Source organism: Fusarium odoratissimum (assembly GCF_000260195.1).
Source record: "Fusarium odoratissimum NRRL 54006 unplaced genomic scaffold supercont1.16, whole genome shotgun sequence".
NCBI classification, from domain to species: domain Eukaryota; kingdom Fungi; phylum Ascomycota; class Sordariomycetes; order Hypocreales; family Nectriaceae; genus Fusarium; species Fusarium odoratissimum.
Genome location: NW_022158702.1, coordinates 588,918 through 610,293, shown reverse-complemented (window position 1 = coordinate 610,293; position 21,376 = coordinate 588,918). Strand labels below are relative to the sequence as shown.

The following is a 21,376-nucleotide window of genomic DNA, read 5'->3' as shown; positions in this document are numbered from 1 at the left end:
CATGGCGTGATGTCTCATTCTCTTTGCTTGTTGCACTGCTTCTGTCTTTTCGTCGACATTCCGAGAATCCCCTATTATGACGGCATTGGCTTGATCCGCTGTTTTGTCATGATTTCCTGTAACACACTCCTTACAGAATGCCTCAGCCACAAGCCACTCCGACGCCGCAAGGGAGACGGGTTTGGAGTTAGTGAAATAGGCAGGGCAATAGATCAGCCATGAGCTTGCTGGCCGTTCTAGACTCTCTGCACTAAGAGTGAACCAGTTCATCGATGGCATCAGTAGCTCTTCGCTATCTCGAGTGATCTGTATTTATTCAGCACATCTCCACCACCTAGCTACCTAGTCAATTACACAACTTCCATCTATCCAAAGTATCTTTTTTCTAACCTCGAGTATCCCCAATTGCATACAAAATGAGCTCTCTAACAAAAGTCGTCAACGGCAAGGTCGTCACCAACACCAATGTCCGTACCCAGCACCATGTACCTTCATCGCTAATGCTTGACAGGTCAAACCTCCAACTGGATGGACAGTCAACTACGAAGACTTTGGCAGTGAAACTGAATGGGGCGAAGATGGAGAGGTCGCTGATCTTGTCAGCGCTTATGGCATTTCCGGACAGGTCAAGCCGCTCTTCAGGACCCGGTACAGCAGCAACGAGGTCATTTTTGTAATTGAGATCAACGAGCAGTATTACATATACAATGGTGAGAGTGGATGGGTACAGCGAATTGTCACGCCGACGGATTTGAACGAGATTGTGGAGTTTATCAATGAGCAGGGATGGTTCCGGCTGGAGACCGAGAATCTCGGTTGATGATCGAAGTCGTGCATTGTATGGAATCTATATTGCAGTCATATCTGTACAGCTATTACTCTCGGGCAGAGAGGTCCATTGTCAGTGATTGCAGTATTTTATGGCAAGGACAGTCTATTTGTAATGGATAATAGAGTCTAAACAACAGGCTGTCTAGAGTCGGTAACTGCCTCTTGGATTCTCGTAATTGTCGTATTCTCCCACCTAAGCCAAGATCGCCTAATCTCAGCGTACTGCTCTTCCAACTCAGTGTACCGACCACTCAAGGTGAGAATTGTTTGAATGGTCCACCTGCTCTTGCCGCTGGTAGCTGAGTATCTTTACCTTAGTCCTCAATGCGTCTGTTCTGCTTAGCCGTTGCAGAGTAGACCAAGGCGTAATCCATAAACTCGGCCCAACTGGCAGGAAGACCAGTAGCCATGAGCGACTTTGCTAAATCTTGGGGGAGGACCTTTGCGAGGTATCTGCGGGTGTGGCAGCGTTAATGGTGAAATCGTCCATGATCAAAGTGGAACGAAGACTGCGCATCAGTTCAACGGTCTGTTCTTTGTGAGTTTTCATTTTTAGCCAACGGAGGATGTGGATTCACTGAAAGTTTGGAGGCGCCATACACTGGTAGATCATGTTCCGGTGCATGAGCAGTTGCACTACTTGTGATGACGATGCGTCCCGTTGTTCTATCGACAGCCTGTCTCTGCTTTCGCATCTGGCTAACTGCCAGTTTCACAAAACTACAACAGCCTGGAAGTTGACATCAGTGACGCCAAAGGCAGGTTCAAGCAACTTTCCCCACTCATCAGACTTATCTGAAAAGTAGTCGTATTGTTCAGATACACCAGCGTTGGAAGTGGCGAGATCAATACGACCCGCTTCCGCTACAGCCTGTTCAAAAGCGTTGCGTAGATCTGTCCATCAAGCTACATCGTAGCGAAGGAACTTGGCAACGCTGGTTCTCCCTCTGGTGGCGAGGGTGTCGTATTGGCATCTGGCTGGTTCAGTGGTAGCTATAAATCTGACTGCCGTCCATCCAATTCCTGAAGCGCAGCCTGTAGAATTCAAGGCGAGTTGCTTGTGTTATGAAATAAAATCTATGTCTATAATTACCAGTAATGATGGCGACTTCTCCATCGAGTTTTGGGACGTCCCGTTGATGGTGGTCAACAATGTCATGGTCATGGCGTTATCAGGTATTCACTTATTGCCAGGCAGTCATAATAACTGTTATGTTCAAGACCGAACATCTGAATTTAGCATTCAGCTCCGATACGGAGACAGCCGCTTTTGGAATCCATCTGCGGCTGAAGCTGGAGGGTGCAGCCTATCGCAAGAGAGCGAGGAACTCTGCCAATGGTCGCCTTATCAATAATCTCCTTGACTTGATAAGAGGATAAGCTCTGCCTTGATGGCCAACATCAGTCTGGACGCCCTTTGCTAGCAGCTAGAACCGTTAGCTCTTCACTCTCCGTCAACGTGGCGCCCAATGGCCCCTCCACAACCACCTTTATCCCGTTCTGCAGTGCTTAGCAACATTGAGAGAGACGACCCTGAGATCGATATTGAAGTCATTGGCTGGGCCTTCGGGGTTGCCGTACGCCTTGACAGTGTCGGGGAGTTTGTGTAACACGATTGACTAGCGGGCAGAGTCGACAGATGAGCTACACACAGCCACGATATCGTTCCGTGGCCATTCAAGGATGGGTCTCAGGCGGGGGAGGACACCCCGGTCCCCGCTGGCGGGTTCTAGAACGTCAATGGGCGCGAGACCTACCAGACCAACTCATGTAGGTGCAATGTCGATGCTTGGATTTGAGAAGATAAGCTTAATGGGAGTTGTCGCTTGAGATAAATGATTGGTTGTAAGTTATGATTATATAATAAACTTTTTCTTTTATAGAAGTCATTCATTGACTGTATTTCTAGAACTGTACTGAGACGGGCAATTACCTGATATGGAAAACAGAGCGACCTCTTCTATAAATAATACGCTCCCCTCATCCAGGGCTTCGATTACGTTCTCTCGAATCGAGTTTCCCGATTCGGACCACTGATATCACAGCATCAGATTCAGAAATGCCGCAAGATTGCAGCCACAAACCTAGCGCTTACACCCCCAAGGCAGAGGTCGGTCGGGGATTGACCCGACTTGCTCGCCGGAGGAAAAGAACATTTTACGGAATAATTCTCTCCCACGAGGAACGGCCCGTTGCGTTATTGATGCAGCCGGAGTCCTTCTGCTTGTGCGCATACGTAAGCGGCCTCTGCAGGACTTACTTGAACGTATCTTCTGTGTGAATAGGGGTCTATTGCTTCCGCTATCATCTGTGCCCCGCCTGGACTCTGACTACCTAGCTACCTAATCTGTCAGTATCTTCTTACACTCCATTTTGACTCTACACGACCATTGCATCGTCGGGGTTACACATGAGCTTACGAGATCGCCGAGTATTTACGCGGCGGGGCTATCGTCCCAGAACGGGTGTCACTAGGTAAGCAGCTTGCTGTCGTCTTTGAAATCACAAATATCTCAAGTTCGTGGCTTCTTATTCTCTGGGGGCTGTTTCCCGGAAATACATTAATCAGGCTTACGATACCAAATTCCCCACATAAGATTCCATCATAGAGGCGGGATAATAGTCCGTTGGTTCATCTGAGTCAGATGCCGTGAGCCTCGGTAGATATTAATAGGTAGTATGTGAACACGGACATGCTAGTTTGGCATCATTTGCGTAAGTTTGAGGGAGATAACGATAAACGCCACCTCACTGCTCAAAAGTCATGAAGTCATCTTCAAGGTTGTAATGGAACAAAGTTTGAATAAGTAAGCGCGCATTGGCCGTGACAATATTCCAGTGCAACGTTGAGCCGCTTCGTATCTTGATAATGGCGCCTCGAAGCATCATGCGAGATACGAAAATTGCAACCTGTGGCCATAAGTACGAGCAGCGACCCCCATTTCGCTTTGAGGCATTTGAATCGCAACTCCCAACCGAATTAATGTGCCAAGACATCGACTTCTCTTATCCTGGAAACATTCCCCGCCATTGCATATGCGGCTGCAAGGTAAGTACACTGTGACTCTTATGCAGTCACATAAGCAACCGTTCGCGAACGTTGTCCGCCAAGAGAGTTTGTTACTGATAGCTACGCTTTTGGAAGGACCCCAGACTGTGTATCGATACCAAAGCCTGGGATGATTATCCGCTGAGAAACAGTGCCGCTGGAGAAGCTTATATGCACCCCGGCCCTCCGTGCTTAGCAGGGGTTACAGGGGTGGATGGATCTGCACGAGGTCATCCCCGGCTTGGCCGGGCGATAAGGGGGATAGGGATTGGCCAGCGTACGGCACTTCATTGGTAAGGTTGTACAATATCGCGTGTATATATCTCGCTGTATACTTTGTCATACTATATGCAGATTGTGATCCGGACTAGGGCTGAAAGTATCTGTTAGTCTGTTACTCTTAGGTGAGGTTCGACCAGATTTAAACGTCGACCTGGATTAATTCTTCATCTCTAAGAACATCATAGTGTTTACAGGGTAAACAACGAATAACGTGAACACCAGAAATTGACCTTTGACGAGCAGGCTTCGTAGGAGAGGCTCCAAAGGGCTGGCTCAACTCTGTGCAGTAGGCTGGCCTTAACACGGCTTACGATTATGCACGGTCGGCTTATTGTTGATTTTCGGAAGCCGTCAAGATACAGCCCATAGGCAGACGCATCTCTCAGCAAAACAGGTAGCACAGTGGCTGTAAAGGGCAGTCAAAAACCAATATTATGCTAAGGTAATGAATGGCGTGCGCCCCGTGGGGAGAACTAGTCTTGTGCACCCGGCAGTTTCAACGCCGAGGGGGGCTGAAGGATGAGGTGAGAATGCATGCTGACCCGACGCCCCCAAAATGTTTTAATAGCCAGCAACCCACATAACTCGCCTGCATGTGTCGTGAAGCGGCATTTGAGACCCTTCTGACCTTAAAAGAGGATTAGACAACCCTCAAGGAGAACATCACCCCCAGCAAATCTCTAGCCGCAGCGAATCTCCAATCTGCGGCTAAAGTGAAATCGCTGTTGGCATACTACCTCTCAGCAACTGCCGAGATTCATACAACTTATATATACAGACGAATAATTGGCTGAAGGTGGCAGCTGCAGCCTATCCGTATCGTCAATCCTCGCCATTTTAAGCAGCGCAGCTTAGTGACTCATACGCGCGGGGAGGCCCATCTTATATAGAAAGGGCCACATATTCAACATGTTTGGCACTCTCCAGTTCAACCATTCCGCAAACGCAGGGCCCACCTTCGTCGAGCGAGCAGACGGCGCTGCATTCAGTGCCCTGGGCAACAACGTCCTACAGCACACGGCGTGCGACCAGTGCCGCCAGAAGAAGCTTCGCTGCACGGGGCGCAAGACGGGCTGTGAGCGCTGCAAGGCATGTTCTACAGAGTGTACTTATACTCAGCTTTTTGGAAGCAACGTGCGGCGCAAGGACCGCAAGCGGACGGCCCGACAGAATGATGCTGCCGCGCAGTCGACATCACCTGAGCAGCAGTCCGAATCGGATGCTATGCAGAGCACCGTCGTCGTCAACAGCAGAAACTCCCCTAGCGTTTCGGTGCAGGGGGGAAATAGCGGCGATGAAAACGGTAGCAATTCGTCTGTTGATCCTTTGGCGAGCGATATCTCGCATCCGACGGATGCAACGCTCCTAGAAGATGCGGCCATGAGCAGCAACACTTCGGGAGATGAATTCGTATTCTTTGATTTGGACCCCTCCACTTTTGACCGTAAGTTCCTTTCTCTCTCACGATAAATGGCAAGTTGCTAAGCTTTCTCTTTGCAAAATTAGTGCCAGAGTCCAATTCCTTGCCAGATTTTCACTGGTCACCGTATAGTATACCTGGTATTCCTTCACCGCGCAGCACACAGCCCGACGCTTTCGGTTTCTTGGATTCTCGCACTTCAACAGCCTCGACAGCTACACGCATGCTCAGCCATCCCATCAATGTCAGCAACAGTACCTGTGCCAGCCGATGTCTCAAGGTCATGAACTCACTGCTCGAGGAGCTTGAAACTCGCATGCACGACATGAGGCCCTGCAAAGCCGATGTTGCGCTCTCTTTTCAAAAGCAATCATGCATCCAGTGCACCCAGGTAATCCGCTGCAAGAGCTGCTACACCGACCCAGACGCCATGCTGTTTCTTACCATGATCTGCGATAAGCTTATCATGCTCAACAAGAAGATTCTCTGGTACATGAGGGAGGGCACCAGTGTAGAGCAGCAGCTGCTGGTGGGTGAGTATGAAGTGGACCAGACTGAAGAATGGGGGAGTATGTTGCAACTCCTTACGGTGGTGCAGCTACGGAAGATCAAGGCGCTGGTGGATGATATTGAGAGAAGTCCAGCAATTGAAGGGAGACACGCTCAGCTTATAATGCTAAAGAGTGTAAAGCAGCAGGTCATTGCACTTTTGGGGAGAATTAGAGAGGCGTTGTTCAAGGTTGTTGATGAGCCATAGACAAGCTGGATAGAAAGAATCCAAGACCTGAAAAGACGAGACAATTTAGACAGACTATGAACTATTTATCAAGGATGGCGTGGAAAGTTAGTCCTTTTAACGCTCGAGAGTATCATATTCGGAAGTTATCCAAAGGGAAGTCTCAATCACAAGCATGCAACATTGCCTTTTACAACCTGACAAGGCAACCCCCAACAAGTAACGTATGGTCATTCTACATACAGCGAGAGCAAACTACCCAGATCATCACATTCAGTGTTACCATGCCGCTCCCTATTTGCTTGTTTTGCTATCTCCCGTTCCAGATCGGACCTCTCCCGAAATTGAACATACAGATCCGGCTTCCACCACATGACGTGATAGCGGCATTCACCCAACCAGTCAATATCTGCACTAACCGATTCCCGGCTATACTTGAACACCATTTTGGTAAAGATCTGGTTCACTTCAATCGTTGTAAAGCTGTGAAAGCAGCAGCCAACAGACTGTAAATCACTGTCAAGAACGGTGCACGTACTTTGGTCTAAGACAACCTCTGGCCCCCAAGGTGACTATACGGATCAAGCCATCACTTGAGATCAAATTGGTAAGGATCCGAAAAGTATTTCTCGTTGTGAGTAACCATGTAAGCACTTGTGTAGACCTCGGTCTGTATGCCCCGTTAGCTAGCTAGCGTTAGATGTCTGGCGCAATTTGACTTACGCCTTGAGGAGCCCAATGGTTATCGATATCGGTTCATGGAAAGATCCTTAAGAAGCCTTGACATTCAAGTGGATAGATACGAACGCCCTCGCTGACGACAGCTTAGGGGTATCAAAACTGTTGCGCAGAGGCTGCTAATACACCTGAAACGATCTTAAAATGCCATCTCTCGGAGAATATCAAACGCAAGCATCTCAATCGCATACCACTTGGTCATATTCAACCCATTCAACTTGGGCTCACCAAGCTCGCCAATCTCATCAGCAAACACATCAACAACATTCGCAATAATCTTCAATGTCTTATTAAAAAAGGCCGCAGTAAGGCTCTGCTTCATGTTCCTATGGTTTTGCGGATCTCGATCACTCCCAATACACAATCTGCTAAACTCCGCGCCGTTCTGTTTCTTTCCAACAGCGTGACCGTAAATATCCTTCTGTGATGTGAGATATGGGAGGAAAGGTTGACTTAAACACAGGCCCTTCAGGTGCAGTAGCTGAGTAGATTGGGGTTATAAGCCACCGTATTTCTTTTGCCCTTCATCAATGGCGAGATGGATGCGACCGCGTGTTGATCGAATAATTCTCCATATCTTCCCAGAATGGATCACGATGGCCTCTAAGTACATTACGAGGAGCCAGGCACGCACTGGGGTAGATGTTGCTAGGAGGGGGCTGAGGTAGGACGCCAGTGAATAGAAGTAGATATGGTAGATTACGAGACCGGTCCAGTATAAGGTGAGCTATCGTGGGTTAGTTTATGTGGTCTTCTAAACTCATGGTTATTGGTTGACGTACCAGTACGCCCAGAACGCTGCTACCATATATGGCCAACAATCCTCTGGAGGACTTGCCGTTGAGTCGAAGCCAGGCTTCCATTTTCATTGGAGTTAACACAAGTGGCATGGTGACAGTTTGTTTTCTGAGCCGTGAACAATGACGTTGGTGGAGAAGATGCCTCTAGTGTTTTATACTTCCTGTTGCCGCACCACTATCTGAACTGTCAGCTTCCAAGCCTCTCACTACTCCTTCAGAATCCCGCTGATACTCGAATAGAAATTCGCATTGCTTACACTAAATTGTCATCTGATAGTTTATTTCGATTGTTTCAGCCCCCACTGATCATAGTGTCCAATGCGGTGCAACTTGAGGCTTTTGGGCAATTGCCGGATTAGGAAACAAGCCGACATGACCAGCAACCAGAGCTTCATGTCTCAGAGGCATAGCCAGAAAGGTAACAGCCCGTCCAATTACAAGACATGGCTCTAATGCACTTGGCGGCCGCTGAGAAATGTGAGGCTGAAGGGGAGTTTGGACCATGCTGCTAGACGAGGGCTGGGGATTTTGTAGAAAGGATGGGTTCTGCTGTTACACGATTTCGAGTCGGGCGATGTTCGGTAAGCTCATTTACATGAACAACTGTTCTGTGCATGAGCTTCTCTGTCAGCGGGTTTTACGCTTACATCAAGCCAAGTCCTGGTTAGCCAATCGGGCTAACTCTGGTGCATGATGCAGCCCCGAACCACATCTCCTAACACGGTAATACTCCGTAGAACGCTCAATGGAATATTACCCAATTGAACAACAACTGTCGCGCACAGTTCAATTGGCATATTAAGACGATAGATCCGAGTATAGAATAGAGACAATTGAATTGATCGTATAAGAGTTTTCCACTTCATCAACTAGTACAGCCATAATGAAGTCACCAGCCAGCGATATCCAAAGCCTGTGTTCAACCGCCAGCACCAAACATGAACTCCCTCCTCGTCCTCGCTCTCTGGGCCGCTGGGTCCTGCATAGCCTTCAGTATTGCCAACTCCTACTGGTCTCATCTCCGGTACGACGCTAAACGTAAGACCCAAAGCTGTCAGCGTGCTCCGCGCATGCCCAACAAATATCCCTTCGCCGTCGATTTCTTCCTCGCTGCTATCAAGGCAGATAAGGAGAAGAAGTTTCTTGAGACAATAATGAAGCGGTATGGGAAGGTGAGACATGCTGGGGCGTTTGAGCACTACACTCTTGGAAATCATGATGTTTCTGTCAATGATCCGAGAAACATTCAGACTGTACTCTTGACGTGGTTCAAAGACTCTGGCTTGGGTGGGAGACGGAGCAATACGTTTCGACCGTTGCTTGGAAATGGTATTTTTGCAGTTGATGGACCGAGCTGGGAACATTCCTGTGATATCCTCTGGCCTTCACAAGGAGTCAAGTTTCCGATCTTGGATAACAAAAAGTACACATTCAGCATACGATGAAAAGTCTTCCAACAGAAAGTTCCGGCTGGGCAGCGCCAATAGATCTTCAGGCTTTACTCTTCCGTCTTACTGTCGATACGAACACCGAGCTTCGTTTCGGCGAGTCCGTCAACTCGCATATCACCAATCTATCAGAGAACATCAGAAAAGCATGTACTTTGGCAAACGACAGGTTCATTGATGAAGTTTGCTTTGTAGCGGCTTTTGATCAGTCTAGCTTGGTGGATAAGTACTGGATAGATGATGGTCCAAGTCGTCGGCGAAATGTCAGGAACATGCATGAGTCTGTGAATTACTTTGTGCATCGATCACTGGGCTGATTAGAAAAAGCCCCCGAGACAATGTCAATTACGTCTTCTTGGAGGAATTGGCATTTGATATGGATTCATCATTACTTCCTCAATAGTTTATACATAGGTCATCTCATTCGCCAGACTCTGTAGTCAATTTCTAAGAACCGATCATCTCTAGTGTCTTATACATCCGTATTACTGCTACTGGCTATTTCTTTGCCTATTTCTGTGATTCACTGTCGCGTTTGATCTCAAACGGAGTTAGCGCCCATAAATCCGGGTTAAGCCCGATTCTTATGACGCTTAGATGCAAGCCAGACGAGGTTCAACTTCTGTATAGGTGGCTTTCGGGCGACCTCATTCTCTTTCCAATACAATCTTTCAATGTTCAGCCAAGTTCATTGCATTGCCTCACTCTCATTTATCAACCGTCGTCACTTTATCTCAAGCTTACAAATTATGTCTCGCTACGCAGACGCTCACAAGAATACCTCTGGCCCTGGCGATGCTCGTCCGACAGCCCTTCAAATCGTGCGCGATGAGGATCTTGAGGGCGCTTTGACAGATAAGGTGTTTTTGATCACTGGTACCTCGGCGGGGATTGGCGTTGAGGTTGGCCGTGCTATTGCTGCTACCGGCGCCCGTGTTTTCCTCGCTGTGCGTGATCTAGAAAAGGGCAAGGCTGCGTGCTCTTCTTTCTTGAAGCCAGGTCAAGTTGACTTGATACGTCTTGATACATCCGACATGTCCTCCGTTCGTGCATGCGCCGCTGAGTTCCTGGAGAAATCGCCTACACTCAATGTCCTCATCAACAACGCCGCCATCATGGCAACACCTACCCGCATCGAGACCAAGGATGGTTTCGAGCAACAACTAGCTACCAACTATCTCGGCCATTTCCTCCTCTTCTGGCTACTCAAAGACGCCCTCCTCAAAGGCTCAACGCCCGAGTTCAACTCACGCCTTGTCAACGTGTCTTCCTCAGGCCACCACGCCTCAGAGGTCATCTACGACGACTTCCAGCTCAAAGCCCCCGACGCTTACAATCCTTTCAAAGCCTACGGCCAAAGCAAACTCGCCCAGATCTACATGTCCAACTACATCGACCGTGTTTACGGCCCAAAGGGTCTCCACGCTACTAGCGTCATGCCCGGTGGAATCGCATCAAACCTCCAGAAGCATCTACCTGAGGCGGTGCACAGGGACATGAAGGAGAACCCATCGACGATCAATTTCATGAAAAGCCCCGAGCAAGGTGCTGCGACTACGGTTCTGGCAGCAGTTGGCAAGGAGTGGGAGGGAAAGGGCGGGAAGTATCTTGAGAACTGTCGACCATCCATGCCGCAGCCATTGATCCCAGGTATGATGGGGCATAAGGATTATATCTATGTTTCAGAGAAGGAGAACAGAACCTGGGAGCTTACTTTGGAGACCTTGGGTCTCCAGGAGACGTCTTAGGGAAGGACGCTTGATGATCAAGCAGGTCCGTTATGATGGAACCTAATGTTTGTAGCTGTTATTGCCCATAATCAATGGCCTTCTCGCAGGGGCTTAAAGTCTTTCTGTAAAAGCCATGAATTAGCTCATATCATATCACCAATCACCCACCTTACAGCGAGACCTTCGAAAAACCAAGTGGTTCGATATGAAATTGCAGTGCTACCCGGCAGGACAAAATTCACTATCGAATCGCGGCATAAAGCCTTTCTTACTCTTGCCACCTAAAAGCAGTCCAGTTTACCCCACTATAGACAATATTTACAGGGCTCTGCAGTAGGCTGAGGTGGTCCAGAACACAAGGGTCCTCGTCTGAGAGCTCGCCTAATCTTTGCCAAGAAAGAAATGGTACTCCACGAGAGACTCTCCCTGGAGCTCGATTGGGGACTTTGAAACTGGTCGTTATCGTTAGTGTATCAACAGCGCCAGTATTAGATGGTTATCTTCTGATTTGGAGATTTATGAATGCTTTATGATGCGATTGACAAAGAGTCCGCATGTTGTTTTCGTGATCAGGGATGGAGACATCGCTAGCTTTAGTTTATTCTAGGCCTTCGCTTGCAACCGACCCAGACGGTTTAGCGCCTGTTCACGCAAAAGCTGAATGCACGGATCAATAGTTGTTATTCCAGCCCGCCACAAATGCGGGTCGAAATAGGGAATAGACTCAGAAGCCATTGACACTGGAAGACGTGATATTGGTTTGGCTGCATTGTCGGTCAACATTGCCACTTGTCCTACGTTTCCACAGAGACCAGCTACTGGTATAAGATCAAGCCCAACCCATTCACTGCTCTCATCTACTCATTCTCAAAACAACTCTCAAACTCAACACTATTTCGACAACTACCAACATGCTGACCGCCTCTGAACTCGAAGAATTTCCTGTTCTCCCCAATGATACCAGTGACTTCACAGAGGGCACTTACACGATCCCATGCCACAAGAAGAAAGAGCTCACAGCTGAGGGCCCAGACATTGTTAACAAGATCTGGTTCCATACTCAGGTGAGATCCCAGATCCTCTATACTATCTCTTAGTGACAGTAGCTAACTGATGTGTAGCCATTAGATACCGACACCATCCAAAGGATTCATTGCATGAAACTGGTCGCCAAGTCTCGTGATCAAGGCTTCAGTGATGATCCTCTTGCTGGTAACTGGACTTGGTTTGAGATTGCTATCCTGAAGACCAAGTACTCTGAAGAGCCACGAGTCAAAGATGGAATCCAGCTCGTTTGGGTGAGCCACAGGAATCGCTTCCTGTCAAAGGATTATGGATGGGTTAGTACACCGGTCAAAAGACAATCGTCTGAAGGTACTGACTTAATTACAGGAAGAAGGTGTTGAGTTCGGAAAGGATCATGATATCTTCCGACTTCTGGAGGTAAGTGCATTCCAGTTGATCACAATCACTTGACTGACCCGTCCACAGGAGGGAAATGTCATTGCTGTCCGCCTCTGTGCCCGATTTCAGGCGTGGCAGATCAAGGCCCGCACTGGTTATCTCGTGCTTGACATTGGCGCCCCAGGTGCGTTCATCCAGATCTTTACTTGAGGTATCCTACTCATAAACCACTACAGTGCCCAGAAAGGCTCTCCAGTATGGACAGACCAAACAAACGGTCCTCAGCATCCAGGAAGTCTTTGATGAAGTCAACAGCACCATCCTACCAAACTCGATGCAGATCTCTGCGCCTCCCTCTGATCTGCTTTTCCGCGCTGAAATGCTTACATCTGCTAGCGAGAAGCCCCTTCGTGTTCTTTCTCTTGGTAAGTCCTCCTTGGTCCGCGCATTAACCAGTTGCTAAATCTCTATAGATGGCGGTGGTGTTCGAGGTGTCGCGGCACTCATGCATCTAGACGCTATCATGAAAAAGGTTGCACCTGGAAAGAAGCCCTGTGAAGTCTTTGACATGATCGGAGGAACCAGCACAGGAGGGTACGCAAGGTCTATCAGTCACTCGGTATCATTCACTAACAGTCTTCAGATTCATCGCCATCATGCTTGGTCGTCTGCAAATGACCATTGAGGATGCTCTCAAGCAATACAAGAAGTTCATGGGAACTGTCTTCCCCACATCTCGCTGGACAACTGTCAGCTTAGTCAAATCAGGCTCCAAGTGGGACGCAAGTGAGCTTGAGAAGTGTATTAAGCAACTCGTCCAAGAGCAACTTGGTCAGGATCCAGATCAGGTTCTGCTCCTTGATGAGGAATCTGCCAAGACTTGCAAGGTGTACGTATTGTCCTGGTTCTCGTCACTCGGTATTGGAGGTTAACGTGAAGCCTTACAGCTTCGTGATGGCTACGCGACAGGAGGGTGCGAATAACCAAGCTCCCGTACTGTTTCGCTCATACGAGAACCCGCTTGAGAAGTCCGAGTTACCGGGAATCAAGCTTTGGGAGGCCGCACGGGCAACTTCAGCCGCACCGATGTACTTCGCACCCCTCGAAGTTGGCGGCTACAAGTTCCTCGACGGTGGCCTCCAAGCTAATAACCCAATGGGATGGTAAGTCTTTGGCTCTACAAACGCGACCCTGTATGCTAATGTGTATAGGCTCTGGAACGAGGTCCTGTCCGTCTTCGGTCCAGCCCGGTCTACCAACTGCTTTCTGAGTATCGGAACAGGTATCGCAGCAGCAAAAGCCGTCGGAGATGTCCGCAACCTCAAAGGCTTCACCGAGTCCGTCGCTAGCATTGCGACGAACAGCGAAATCACAAACCTGCTCTTCCGTTCGCTTATCAATGCCTTTGCTCCAAGGCCCATGGCCAAGAAATACTACCGATTTAATGTCGGTGACGGTCTACCGGAGTGGACGGAGGATGACGATGGTAACTGGACTTGGAAGCTTCTTGAGACGCGTGTCGAAGGTGGTGTCGCTGAGATGGATGATATCACTGCTATAGATGCCACGGAGGAGCAGGCCAAGAAGTACATTGAGCTTGCGGGGGCGCAGAAGATGATTGAGGAATGTGCAGAGGTATTGAGAGAAGATATTTGAAGGAATAGATGTGATGAGGAAATCAGAAGATTGTTCTTTGTCATGCTTACCGGCTATCAATATCTCGTCAAGAACGCAAGATGCATCTAAATAACCCATTAGTATAATGCCTTGTTATATATACACTTTTAGTCAAACCAAGATGTTAACTGTATCCAGTGTAGCACAGCCTCCCATAACTGAAGTGTCGGTCCTATATATTGTATGGTCTTGCCAACCACTTAAGTCCCAATAAACGGCCACCACTGATGATTCAAGCTAGCATGGAAACAAATGAAGGGAAAATGGGCTGAAGAACCATTTTTCTTCGGGCAAACAGGCACAGAGCGCATTTACGTCTCTAAGTACCCATTTCAAATAGGACTAGGCTGGATTTTCTGCCAGCATAGGTGCCCCGTCCGATCGGCAGATCTTTTGAGTTGCGATATTATCAGAAGCGCACAGGTATATTATATTCCAAGCCAGAAATCTTTATTGAAACATGGCTGATCTTTGATTGCAGCTCGAGTTCATTGAAATGATTGGACTGTTTCCGAAAGATGCTGAAACAATATGTGTGCGGCGACGGCAAATTTCAACGTGATTAGACGGTTCATGCTAAGACTTCATCTCATCTCTGCTTGGACAGAACATCCTAACCTTTCTGAGAGCATTGCAGTTGTAGTTTCAACCAAGAGTTGACTATCACTTTTGTCTGACGTCAATGGCTTTTCGAGGGGGTGTTGCCTATATCTACACCATATGTCCTCATCTTCTTTTCACTTTTTTCACTCATCTTCTCATCTTAATTACCACCACAACGCAACTCTTTTCATATCAATCATGGATAACAACGATTTGATGAAATACGAGGGCGACAGACTCTTCACCAACACTGATATCCGTTTCATTCCCCCCCTCCCCAATCATTCTCTTATAAAGCTAAATCGTCGAGTAGGTAGACGCACCAACCGGATGGACAAATGATTTCGAACGTGTTTGCGGCCACGAGTGGCAAGAGAATGGGAAGATTGCTAATATCCTTGGAGCGGCTGGCATCAAAGGCAAGGCCAAGCCACTCTTTGCCTTCGAGCAGGGAAACGGGGAGGTTCTTTTCCAAGCAGGGGATAGTTTTTATCTGTACGGACCAAATAATCAACTCATCCTTCGTATTGAGAACTATTCAAATCTAAAATCGCTGGCATCAGCCCTCGACCATACTGGCTTCGATGATGTGGAAACTGGTCCCCTCTGAATATTGGGCAGGAGTTTGTCTAGATAACATTGAGGGACAGCCTTAATAACATTCTCATTCTCACATTTTGACCCTCGAACTTGTTGACGCCAATCACGTTTTCATTTCACTTTTATGGGGGGTCTGTTCTGAGACCGACATATACCGTTTGGTATGATCGCTTTCAGCTACATAGCAACCAGAGCGTAGATCTTTCCCCATTATTGTTATTCTAAATCTCAACTGCGTTACTTATGTGGCCCTCTAGACATTTGAATCACACAGAATGGTGATGTCAATGTACGTGTGCCATACATTTGCTCCATTAGTACTTCACTTCGCGCAAATAACAGCTTATCGATGCAAGATTATCCACAGCCCAAAAATCCTTTTGTTCATCCCATTTGATTCTATCTCATGCGCAAATAGCATCCACAGCTTGGTTGATCCAAAACTGGTTTGTAGGGTTAGGATCATCCATGGTCTTCTGCGCAATCAGCTTGAGGTCGTCCATCCTCAGGTACTCATCAAGGCCAATCTCCTCCTTCAAGAATGGGTTAAAACGAATATACTTGGTATCCTTGTGCTCATCTCTCTCATTCAGATGCGTCATGTGTCGTGAAAAGTCCTTGCCCTTAGCGTTGGTGTTGGTAGCAAAGTCCATGACCTTGGACGCTACTCCAACAACCTTGATCCAAGACTGCTTTGCCTTTCCTGGGCTGACGTAGCCAGTACCGAGGCTGATAACGCATGAGATCGGCGGTGAAGGGTCTTTGGGGTCAACGAGCTCAAAGCGTGTGTACCAGAGCTGGTCGATGGGGTTGTTGTTAAGAAGGCCACCGTCCCAGAACACCAACTCAGGCTTATCCTCTGGAAACTTCACTTCGGGGAAGAAGGTTGGAGCAGCAGATGTTGCGCGTGCTGCGATGCTGATGGTGAGCTTGTCACCGTGTTTGAGTAGAGCATCGTTGACTTTGGACTTGGTGTAGATGGTCTTGTCCTTGTAGGTTCGCATCAACATAGACTCAGCTCTGTTCTGGGCAGTAGTACAGCAGAACCTGTCTGATGTCAGCGACGTATTATAAAGGCGGAGAGATACTTACATCCGTGCACCACCTTCGTGCTGAAGAGGTGCGTTGCCCTTCAGCTTTTTGTCATTTTCATCAAGGCCAAATTTCTCAACAACTTCGTCAATAGCCTTACTCATAGATCCAGCATCAAATCTGCTGTCCTGAACTAAAGCCTTGCTGTTGTTGAGGTACGATGAACCAGGGATCCAGCTAATATCCCAGCCGTAGATCTTAGGACTGAAGATCGTCTTGGCGATTCTGTCATATTCCTTAATGGTGTCATCAACGCTCATGCGAAGACGAAAGAGCATGATACCCATGATACCGCCTGTGCTGGTACCGCCAGCGAGCTCGAAGTAATCAGCTGGTAAGGGAATCTTGTCCAAACCTTTCTTCTTCTGGACGCGAAGCATGAGCTCTCTGAGGATAACGAGACCCATGATGCCTCGGACGCCACCGCCATCGAGGGAGAGGAGACGGAGTCCCTTGGGATGCTTGGTAGAGGTTACGTAGACCATTGTGAATTCTGGCTGTAAATGAATAAAATGAAAAGAAAAGAGCTGGGGAAGATGAACTGCAGCTGAATTGCATAAATACCCATTCATTTTCAATTTTCCTTTCTTTTCTCCTCTTATCATCATGCCTCAATAGAACGTCACTAAGCTGAAACTATTACTCCCTTCAGGGGGATCTTGTCCCGTTTGGGTTACCTGCCATAGCGGTCCGAGCACTAGAGCCAGCTGAAGCGCCTTTAGCTTACCACTAGTCGCTGCGGGATATCGCTAGTTTTCAACCTCATCCTGGATGCTTCTTCTGATAGTCCGGTGACCTTGCAGAATGCGGAACAGTATCGCCATTTGGTAGCATCAGCATGGGTATGTTAAAGTGAGGGGGGAGTGCTTTTGAGTACAGCGAATCGTTGAAATGTTGCATTTACTGGGTTCAGTCAGCCACCATTGAGCAGACAAGGAGAACCATTCCAATGGCTAAAGACACGTGATGATCGTTTCAAATTGAGGCACTGTCTTACTAGGACATAAGATGGCGGGCTTGGGGGATATGCAAGCCACTTACGGCAATTTGTTCATCTCAGTCATAGCTGAGATGCTGATCTGGCATGCTGGAGCAATGCCAAGGATTTTCACGCCGCGTAGCCATCCATGCATCACATTTATTAAAAGTATGCAGAGAAGAAGGGCCCAGTGCTGGAGCGTCTCTGGCCTTCTAGTCATTCTCTGAAGTTTGTTCGCAAAATTATATTTCTTGGAAGGATACGACTAGGTACACTTTGTTCTACTTTGCTGTCTTTACCTCGTAAGATATTTAATTATATGACTGCTAGTATTGGAAGTAGTGTAATCAGAATTTACTACAGTCTATTACCTACGACCAAAGAGCCTGCTATTTCCTATTTAAAGGTTCTTTTATCAATATAAAGGCGACAGTGCGTTGTCTTGTCAATGACTGATGCTACCCTAAAGTTTGAGAAGAATGTTGGTGTGAGAGATAAGATAAGCTGATAAACGATAACGATAGTGCCACGATTGAGATGCGATACGCGATAAGTGATGCCCGAAGCAAGTTTGATCCTTACCATTAATGCCTAATCGAGCCAACAGCCACTGGCGGTATCAACAGGAATGAAGCCTTCACTACTAGTCTTCGCTCCTAAAGGAGACAGATATCATTCTCCGAAAGTCCAATTTCCGCAGCCACCCAGAACCTTTGCCTGAAGCCGCTGATCCGGATGCCACCGAGGAAGAGAATGAGGACGAGAAAGGCGAGCATAAAGAGCAAGTTGACCAAAAAGAGCTCGAACGACCTGCTTCAGAGGAGTTCAAGGACGTTACATCTTCGATACAGAGCCGTGGTGATCTGAAGAACCTGAAACCATTTTACGAGCACGGGCAAAATGTCGAACTGTGCTACCGCGTTTCATCAGCGCACTTGATGCTTGCGTCACCCGTCTTCAAGGCGATGATCGATGGTCCATTCAAAGAGAGCTGTCGCAACAAGTATGGGCGCTTTGAAGCCAAGACTTTTGAGTATAGCGCCGAAGCGCTGCTCATCTTACTAGACATTATGCATGGGCACCATAGACGTGTCCCAAAGACCATGGAGCTTAGTCTATTGACGGAGATGACTATACTTGTTGACTACTACATGTGCCATGAGATGGTGGAGATGTTTGCTGAGAACTGGATCGCCTCTGTCATCCAGGAAGATGAGATAGAAGGATCTGATTACCAGGCGAATATATCTCGACTGTTCATCAGTTGAGTCTTTGAGAAGACCGAGTTGTTCAACTCTATTGTTTATTCAATTCTTAAATTGACCGCCAGGCCGATACGAACAGACCTACCACTCCCTAGTACCATTTTGGGCAAGTTACAACAATGAAGTGCTCGGGGCGCATGACTGACAGCTGTGCAGACTCACTAGAACAACGCAGACAGAGTCTCACGCAAAGGTTCCTGGACAATCTTTACGGGCTACTCGATTCGTTCTGGAGCAGTGACGGTGGCTGTCACACGGAGTGTACCGCCATGATGCTGGGGATGCTAATAAAGCAGATGCTCAGCTTCGGCTTGGAGGTCCCGAGCCCTACGGGCCGTCCTGCTGAAGAAAAGAGCTTTTTGCAGCTACAAGAGTTCTCTACTCAACTCAGATCGCCAAGGTGACACTAGGATGGTTATTCTTATAGTCATAATTGTTCTTTTAAAAACAAAACGGATCCCTGGTTGAAAACAATATCCAAAGTCGATATCTGCCATGGTGTTAGATTGGAGGATTTCAAGCCGGGGGCTGTCGGCTCAAAGAAGAAAATCAAAAAGCACGATCTTGGCAAATATCTCTCTTAAAGCTGAGGAGGAGCTTTGATGCCTAATTGTTTCGGAGATAGGCGCCTTTGCGATGTTGTAATTATGATACATAGAGATCTTGTCACACAGCAAACGAATGATGTCATTTGAATCGCAAAACATGCGACATAAGATAAAGCCAGGCCCCCATTGAGATCCGTAGCTGGTGTCGCAGTTTTACTTAGCTGCTCAGCCAGTTTGCCCGATTTCATTGCGAACCAGAAAGGGGCATTCGGTCTTGCGTATTGACGATTAGCAGGCTGACGTAAGATGTTGGGTCGGCAATGACTCTTCGGTGAGACGGATACGGAAACTGGGGGACTAATGCTTCAGACCCACTGCTCGACCAGTATTTAACTCCGTGTCAAGATTTGAATCACTAAAAATATTATAATGTTCCGATACTAGCTCTAAATTTTTAACAATGCCCAAGACCAGACCATCGAAGGAGAAGCGAGACCAAGCAAAAGCAGAGGAGACACGTATACGAAGGATAGAAAGGGAAACCAAGGAAAATGACCGCGCGGAAACAGTCGCCGATGACGATGCCCTCAATTTGGCTGCTAAGATTGACCGGTTAGCTGAGATCCGAAATTGGTTCTGCGCAGAGACAACTGTCGTAGATCAATACATGGCAGGCGACCTTTCGAGGGCCGAGACAGTCGATATTCTGGCCACGCCAATTGATGAGGCATACTCCACTGCTAATGCTGGCACGGCATACTTTCGACAAGAGAGGACCGCTCGACTGCAGCGAAAGTATCATAGCCCCGAGAAGGCACTCGAGCTTTGGGGACCTGAACAAGATTGGCCTGAACCCGAAAATGAGCGAGATCACTCTGAAAACGCCGAAATGCTTCTTTGGAACCTTTGGTACTCGATTCTTCACACAGCAAAGAAAATCCGCTTCACCGACGAGGCTCGACAGGAGAAACTAGTTGATCTAGTCAGAGCACTCAAAGCCCGACCAGATCCCCCAGAACCAGTACCAATGACGATTCCCCTCAAGAGAGATTGGGTCTGGCAACTAGGTACTGTTTGGAGCGACCTGATCATTCTGGGCGCCTCAATCGCCGAAGTGAGAAACGACTCCTGTGGATGCGGAGCTGGTTGGTCATGGCCAGAGCAACAAGCAGAGCAGAACCTGAACGCGTTCTACGCTCGACTAACTGCCAGCGGAGTAGCAAACATACGCGTCCAAGGAGAAATATGTGCTGTTGATGCACTAGAAAAAGCCCCGACGCCATGGTATCGCCGCGTATCACCACCGCCAGATCATGAGATTCTCAGTCACTACATTACTTGTGCTGCGCTATGGACTATCATTGCTGGGAAGGAGGTTTATGCTCAGTATCCGCATACGAGAGATGAGAGGGATATTGAGGTGGTGGATAGGATATTGGAGTTGAGAGATAATGAACTTCCGTGGAACAGGTCACGGAAGAAGTATAAAGGTCGGGCGAGATGGGAGACGGCAAGGAGGGAATTTGCACGGAGGAGGTTTGAGGCTGAGTCTAACAACGAGGATCTATCACCCGAAGTCCGAGACTTGGCTGGACGAGCTGCAAAGACAATGAGTGACATTGTCTGGCAAAAGTAGGAGGAGAAGTGATTGGTCTCATCAATAAGTAATCGTGTACTCGTTATCGCCGTCTCAAAGTGGGGATGTAAAGACATGCTGCGAACGTAGCCATGATGCGGGGTACCACAGGATAAGACAACCAGACCAATAATAGCAGCAGAACAATGTAGGAAGATTCATATTCACATGAGATAAATGAATTTGGAGCACGAAATAAATGTAGACTTTTACATACACGATTTGCCGTATTCCGTGGGTCATGGGGCAACAGGGTCCTTTACCCGATCCTCAATGGGGTTACCGCCACTAACAAGTCTCAGCTGAAGCATCAATAGCGCAAGCTCACCTTTCCCCATTCAAAAATTGGCACATCTGAGACTGCGTATATTCGTTCCGTGCATGAGACTATAGGCTTTTAACATTCACGGTGATGGCTATGTTTCAGATGCATCACTCGTCACTGTTCTAGACTGGTCTTTGTGACGACGATGGAGGGCAAGGTTGCGATACCCCTCAATGTGTAGAGAATGGATAGGCTCAGTATACGAATTTGTTG

General features: G+C 47.8%; 12 protein-coding genes across 12 annotated transcripts; 8 read left to right on the top strand and 4 right to left on the bottom strand.

Annotated features, from left to right (window-relative positions):
* Nucleotides 1–198: 198 nt before the first annotated feature.
* FOIG_09811 (uncharacterized protein) lies at nucleotides 199–977 on the top strand. Its single transcript, XM_031210100.1, has 2 exons — nucleotides 199–467; nucleotides 512–977. Exons 1-2 carry the CDS (start codon nucleotides 417–419, stop codon nucleotides 818–820), a joined length of 360 nt encoding a protein of 119 aa, XP_031060351.1. The 5' UTR covers nucleotides 199–416; the 3' UTR covers nucleotides 821–977.
* Nucleotides 978–1,145: 168 nt separating this feature from the next.
* Nucleotides 1,146–1,241, bottom strand: FOIG_09810 (uncharacterized protein; the record flags this gene model as incomplete). The annotated part of the gene is made up of 1 exon (XM_031210099.1): nucleotides 1,146–1,241. One exon carries the CDS (start codon nucleotides 1,239–1,241, stop codon nucleotides 1,146–1,148), a length of 96 nt encoding a protein of 31 aa, XP_031060350.1.
* Nucleotides 1,242–1,543: 302 nt separating this feature from the next.
* Nucleotides 1,544–2,987, bottom strand: FOIG_09809 (uncharacterized protein; the record flags this gene model as incomplete). The annotated part of the gene is made up of 2 exons (XM_031210098.1): nucleotides 1,544–1,695; nucleotides 2,927–2,987. The coding sequence occupies 2 exons, from the start codon at nucleotides 2,985–2,987 to the stop codon at nucleotides 1,544–1,546; spliced, it is 213 nt and encodes a 70-aa protein (XP_031060349.1).
* A 713-nt stretch (nucleotides 2,988–3,700) lies between these two features.
* FOIG_09808 (uncharacterized protein) lies at nucleotides 3,701–4,177 on the top strand (the record flags this gene model as incomplete). Its single annotated transcript, XM_031210097.1, has 2 exons — nucleotides 3,701–3,880; nucleotides 3,962–4,177. 2 exons carry the CDS (start codon nucleotides 3,701–3,703, stop codon nucleotides 4,175–4,177), a joined length of 396 nt encoding a protein of 131 aa, XP_031060348.1.
* Nucleotides 4,178–5,071: 894 nt separating this feature from the next.
* On the top strand, nucleotides 5,072–6,393 carry FOIG_09807 (uncharacterized protein; the record flags this gene model as incomplete). Its single annotated transcript, XM_031210096.1, has 2 exons — nucleotides 5,072–5,606; nucleotides 5,669–6,393. The coding sequence occupies 2 exons, from the start codon at nucleotides 5,072–5,074 to the stop codon at nucleotides 6,337–6,339; spliced, it is 1,206 nt and encodes a 401-aa protein (XP_031060347.1). The 3' UTR covers nucleotides 6,340–6,393.
* An 802-nt stretch (nucleotides 6,394–7,195) lies between these two features.
* FOIG_09806 (uncharacterized protein) lies at nucleotides 7,196–7,919 on the bottom strand (the record flags this gene model as incomplete). The annotated part of the gene is made up of 3 exons (XM_031210095.1): nucleotides 7,196–7,477; nucleotides 7,691–7,783; nucleotides 7,839–7,919. 3 exons carry the CDS (start codon nucleotides 7,917–7,919, stop codon nucleotides 7,196–7,198), a joined length of 456 nt encoding a protein of 151 aa, XP_031060346.1.
* An 875-nt stretch (nucleotides 7,920–8,794) lies between these two features.
* Nucleotides 8,795–9,301, top strand: FOIG_09805 (uncharacterized protein; the record flags this gene model as incomplete). The annotated part of the gene is made up of 1 exon (XM_031210094.1): nucleotides 8,795–9,301. One exon carries the CDS (start codon nucleotides 8,795–8,797, stop codon nucleotides 9,299–9,301), a length of 507 nt encoding a protein of 168 aa, XP_031060345.1.
* Nucleotides 9,302–10,053: 752 nt separating this feature from the next.
* Nucleotides 10,054–11,180, top strand: FOIG_09804 (uncharacterized protein; the record flags this gene model as incomplete). Its single annotated transcript, XM_031210093.1, has 1 exon — nucleotides 10,054–11,180. One exon carries the CDS (start codon nucleotides 10,054–10,056, stop codon nucleotides 11,050–11,052), a length of 999 nt encoding a protein of 332 aa, XP_031060344.1. The 3' UTR covers nucleotides 11,053–11,180.
* Nucleotides 11,181–11,904: 724 nt separating this feature from the next.
* FOIG_09803 (uncharacterized protein) lies at nucleotides 11,905–14,094 on the top strand (the record flags this gene model as incomplete). Its single annotated transcript, XM_031210092.1, has 9 exons — nucleotides 11,905–12,098; nucleotides 12,156–12,374; nucleotides 12,427–12,477; nucleotides 12,526–12,622; nucleotides 12,675–12,863; nucleotides 12,912–13,032; nucleotides 13,082–13,327; nucleotides 13,386–13,601; nucleotides 13,650–14,094. Exons 1-9 carry the CDS (start codon nucleotides 11,946–11,948, stop codon nucleotides 14,092–14,094), a joined length of 1,737 nt encoding a protein of 578 aa, XP_031060343.1. The 5' UTR covers nucleotides 11,905–11,945.
* A 1,628-nt stretch (nucleotides 14,095–15,722) lies between these two features.
* Nucleotides 15,723–16,895, bottom strand: FOIG_09802 (uncharacterized protein; the record flags this gene model as incomplete). The annotated part of the gene is made up of 2 exons (XM_031210091.1): nucleotides 15,723–16,365; nucleotides 16,411–16,895. The coding sequence occupies 2 exons, from the start codon at nucleotides 16,893–16,895 to the stop codon at nucleotides 15,723–15,725; spliced, it is 1,128 nt and encodes a 375-aa protein (XP_031060342.1).
* A 942-nt stretch (nucleotides 16,896–17,837) lies between these two features.
* Nucleotides 17,838–18,976, top strand: FOIG_09801 (uncharacterized protein; the record flags this gene model as incomplete). The annotated part of the gene is made up of 3 exons (XM_031210090.1): nucleotides 17,838–17,876; nucleotides 18,037–18,760; nucleotides 18,811–18,976. 2 exons carry the CDS (start codon nucleotides 17,838–17,840, stop codon nucleotides 18,655–18,657), a joined length of 660 nt encoding a protein of 219 aa, XP_031060341.1. The 3' UTR covers nucleotides 18,658–18,760; nucleotides 18,811–18,976.
* Nucleotides 18,977–19,662: 686 nt separating this feature from the next.
* Nucleotides 19,663–20,838, top strand: FOIG_09800 (uncharacterized protein; the record flags this gene model as incomplete). The annotated part of the gene is made up of 1 exon (XM_031210089.1): nucleotides 19,663–20,838. The coding sequence occupies one exon, from the start codon at nucleotides 19,663–19,665 to the stop codon at nucleotides 20,836–20,838; it is 1,176 nt and encodes a 391-aa protein (XP_031060340.1).
* Nucleotides 20,839–21,376: the final 538 nt, after the last annotated feature.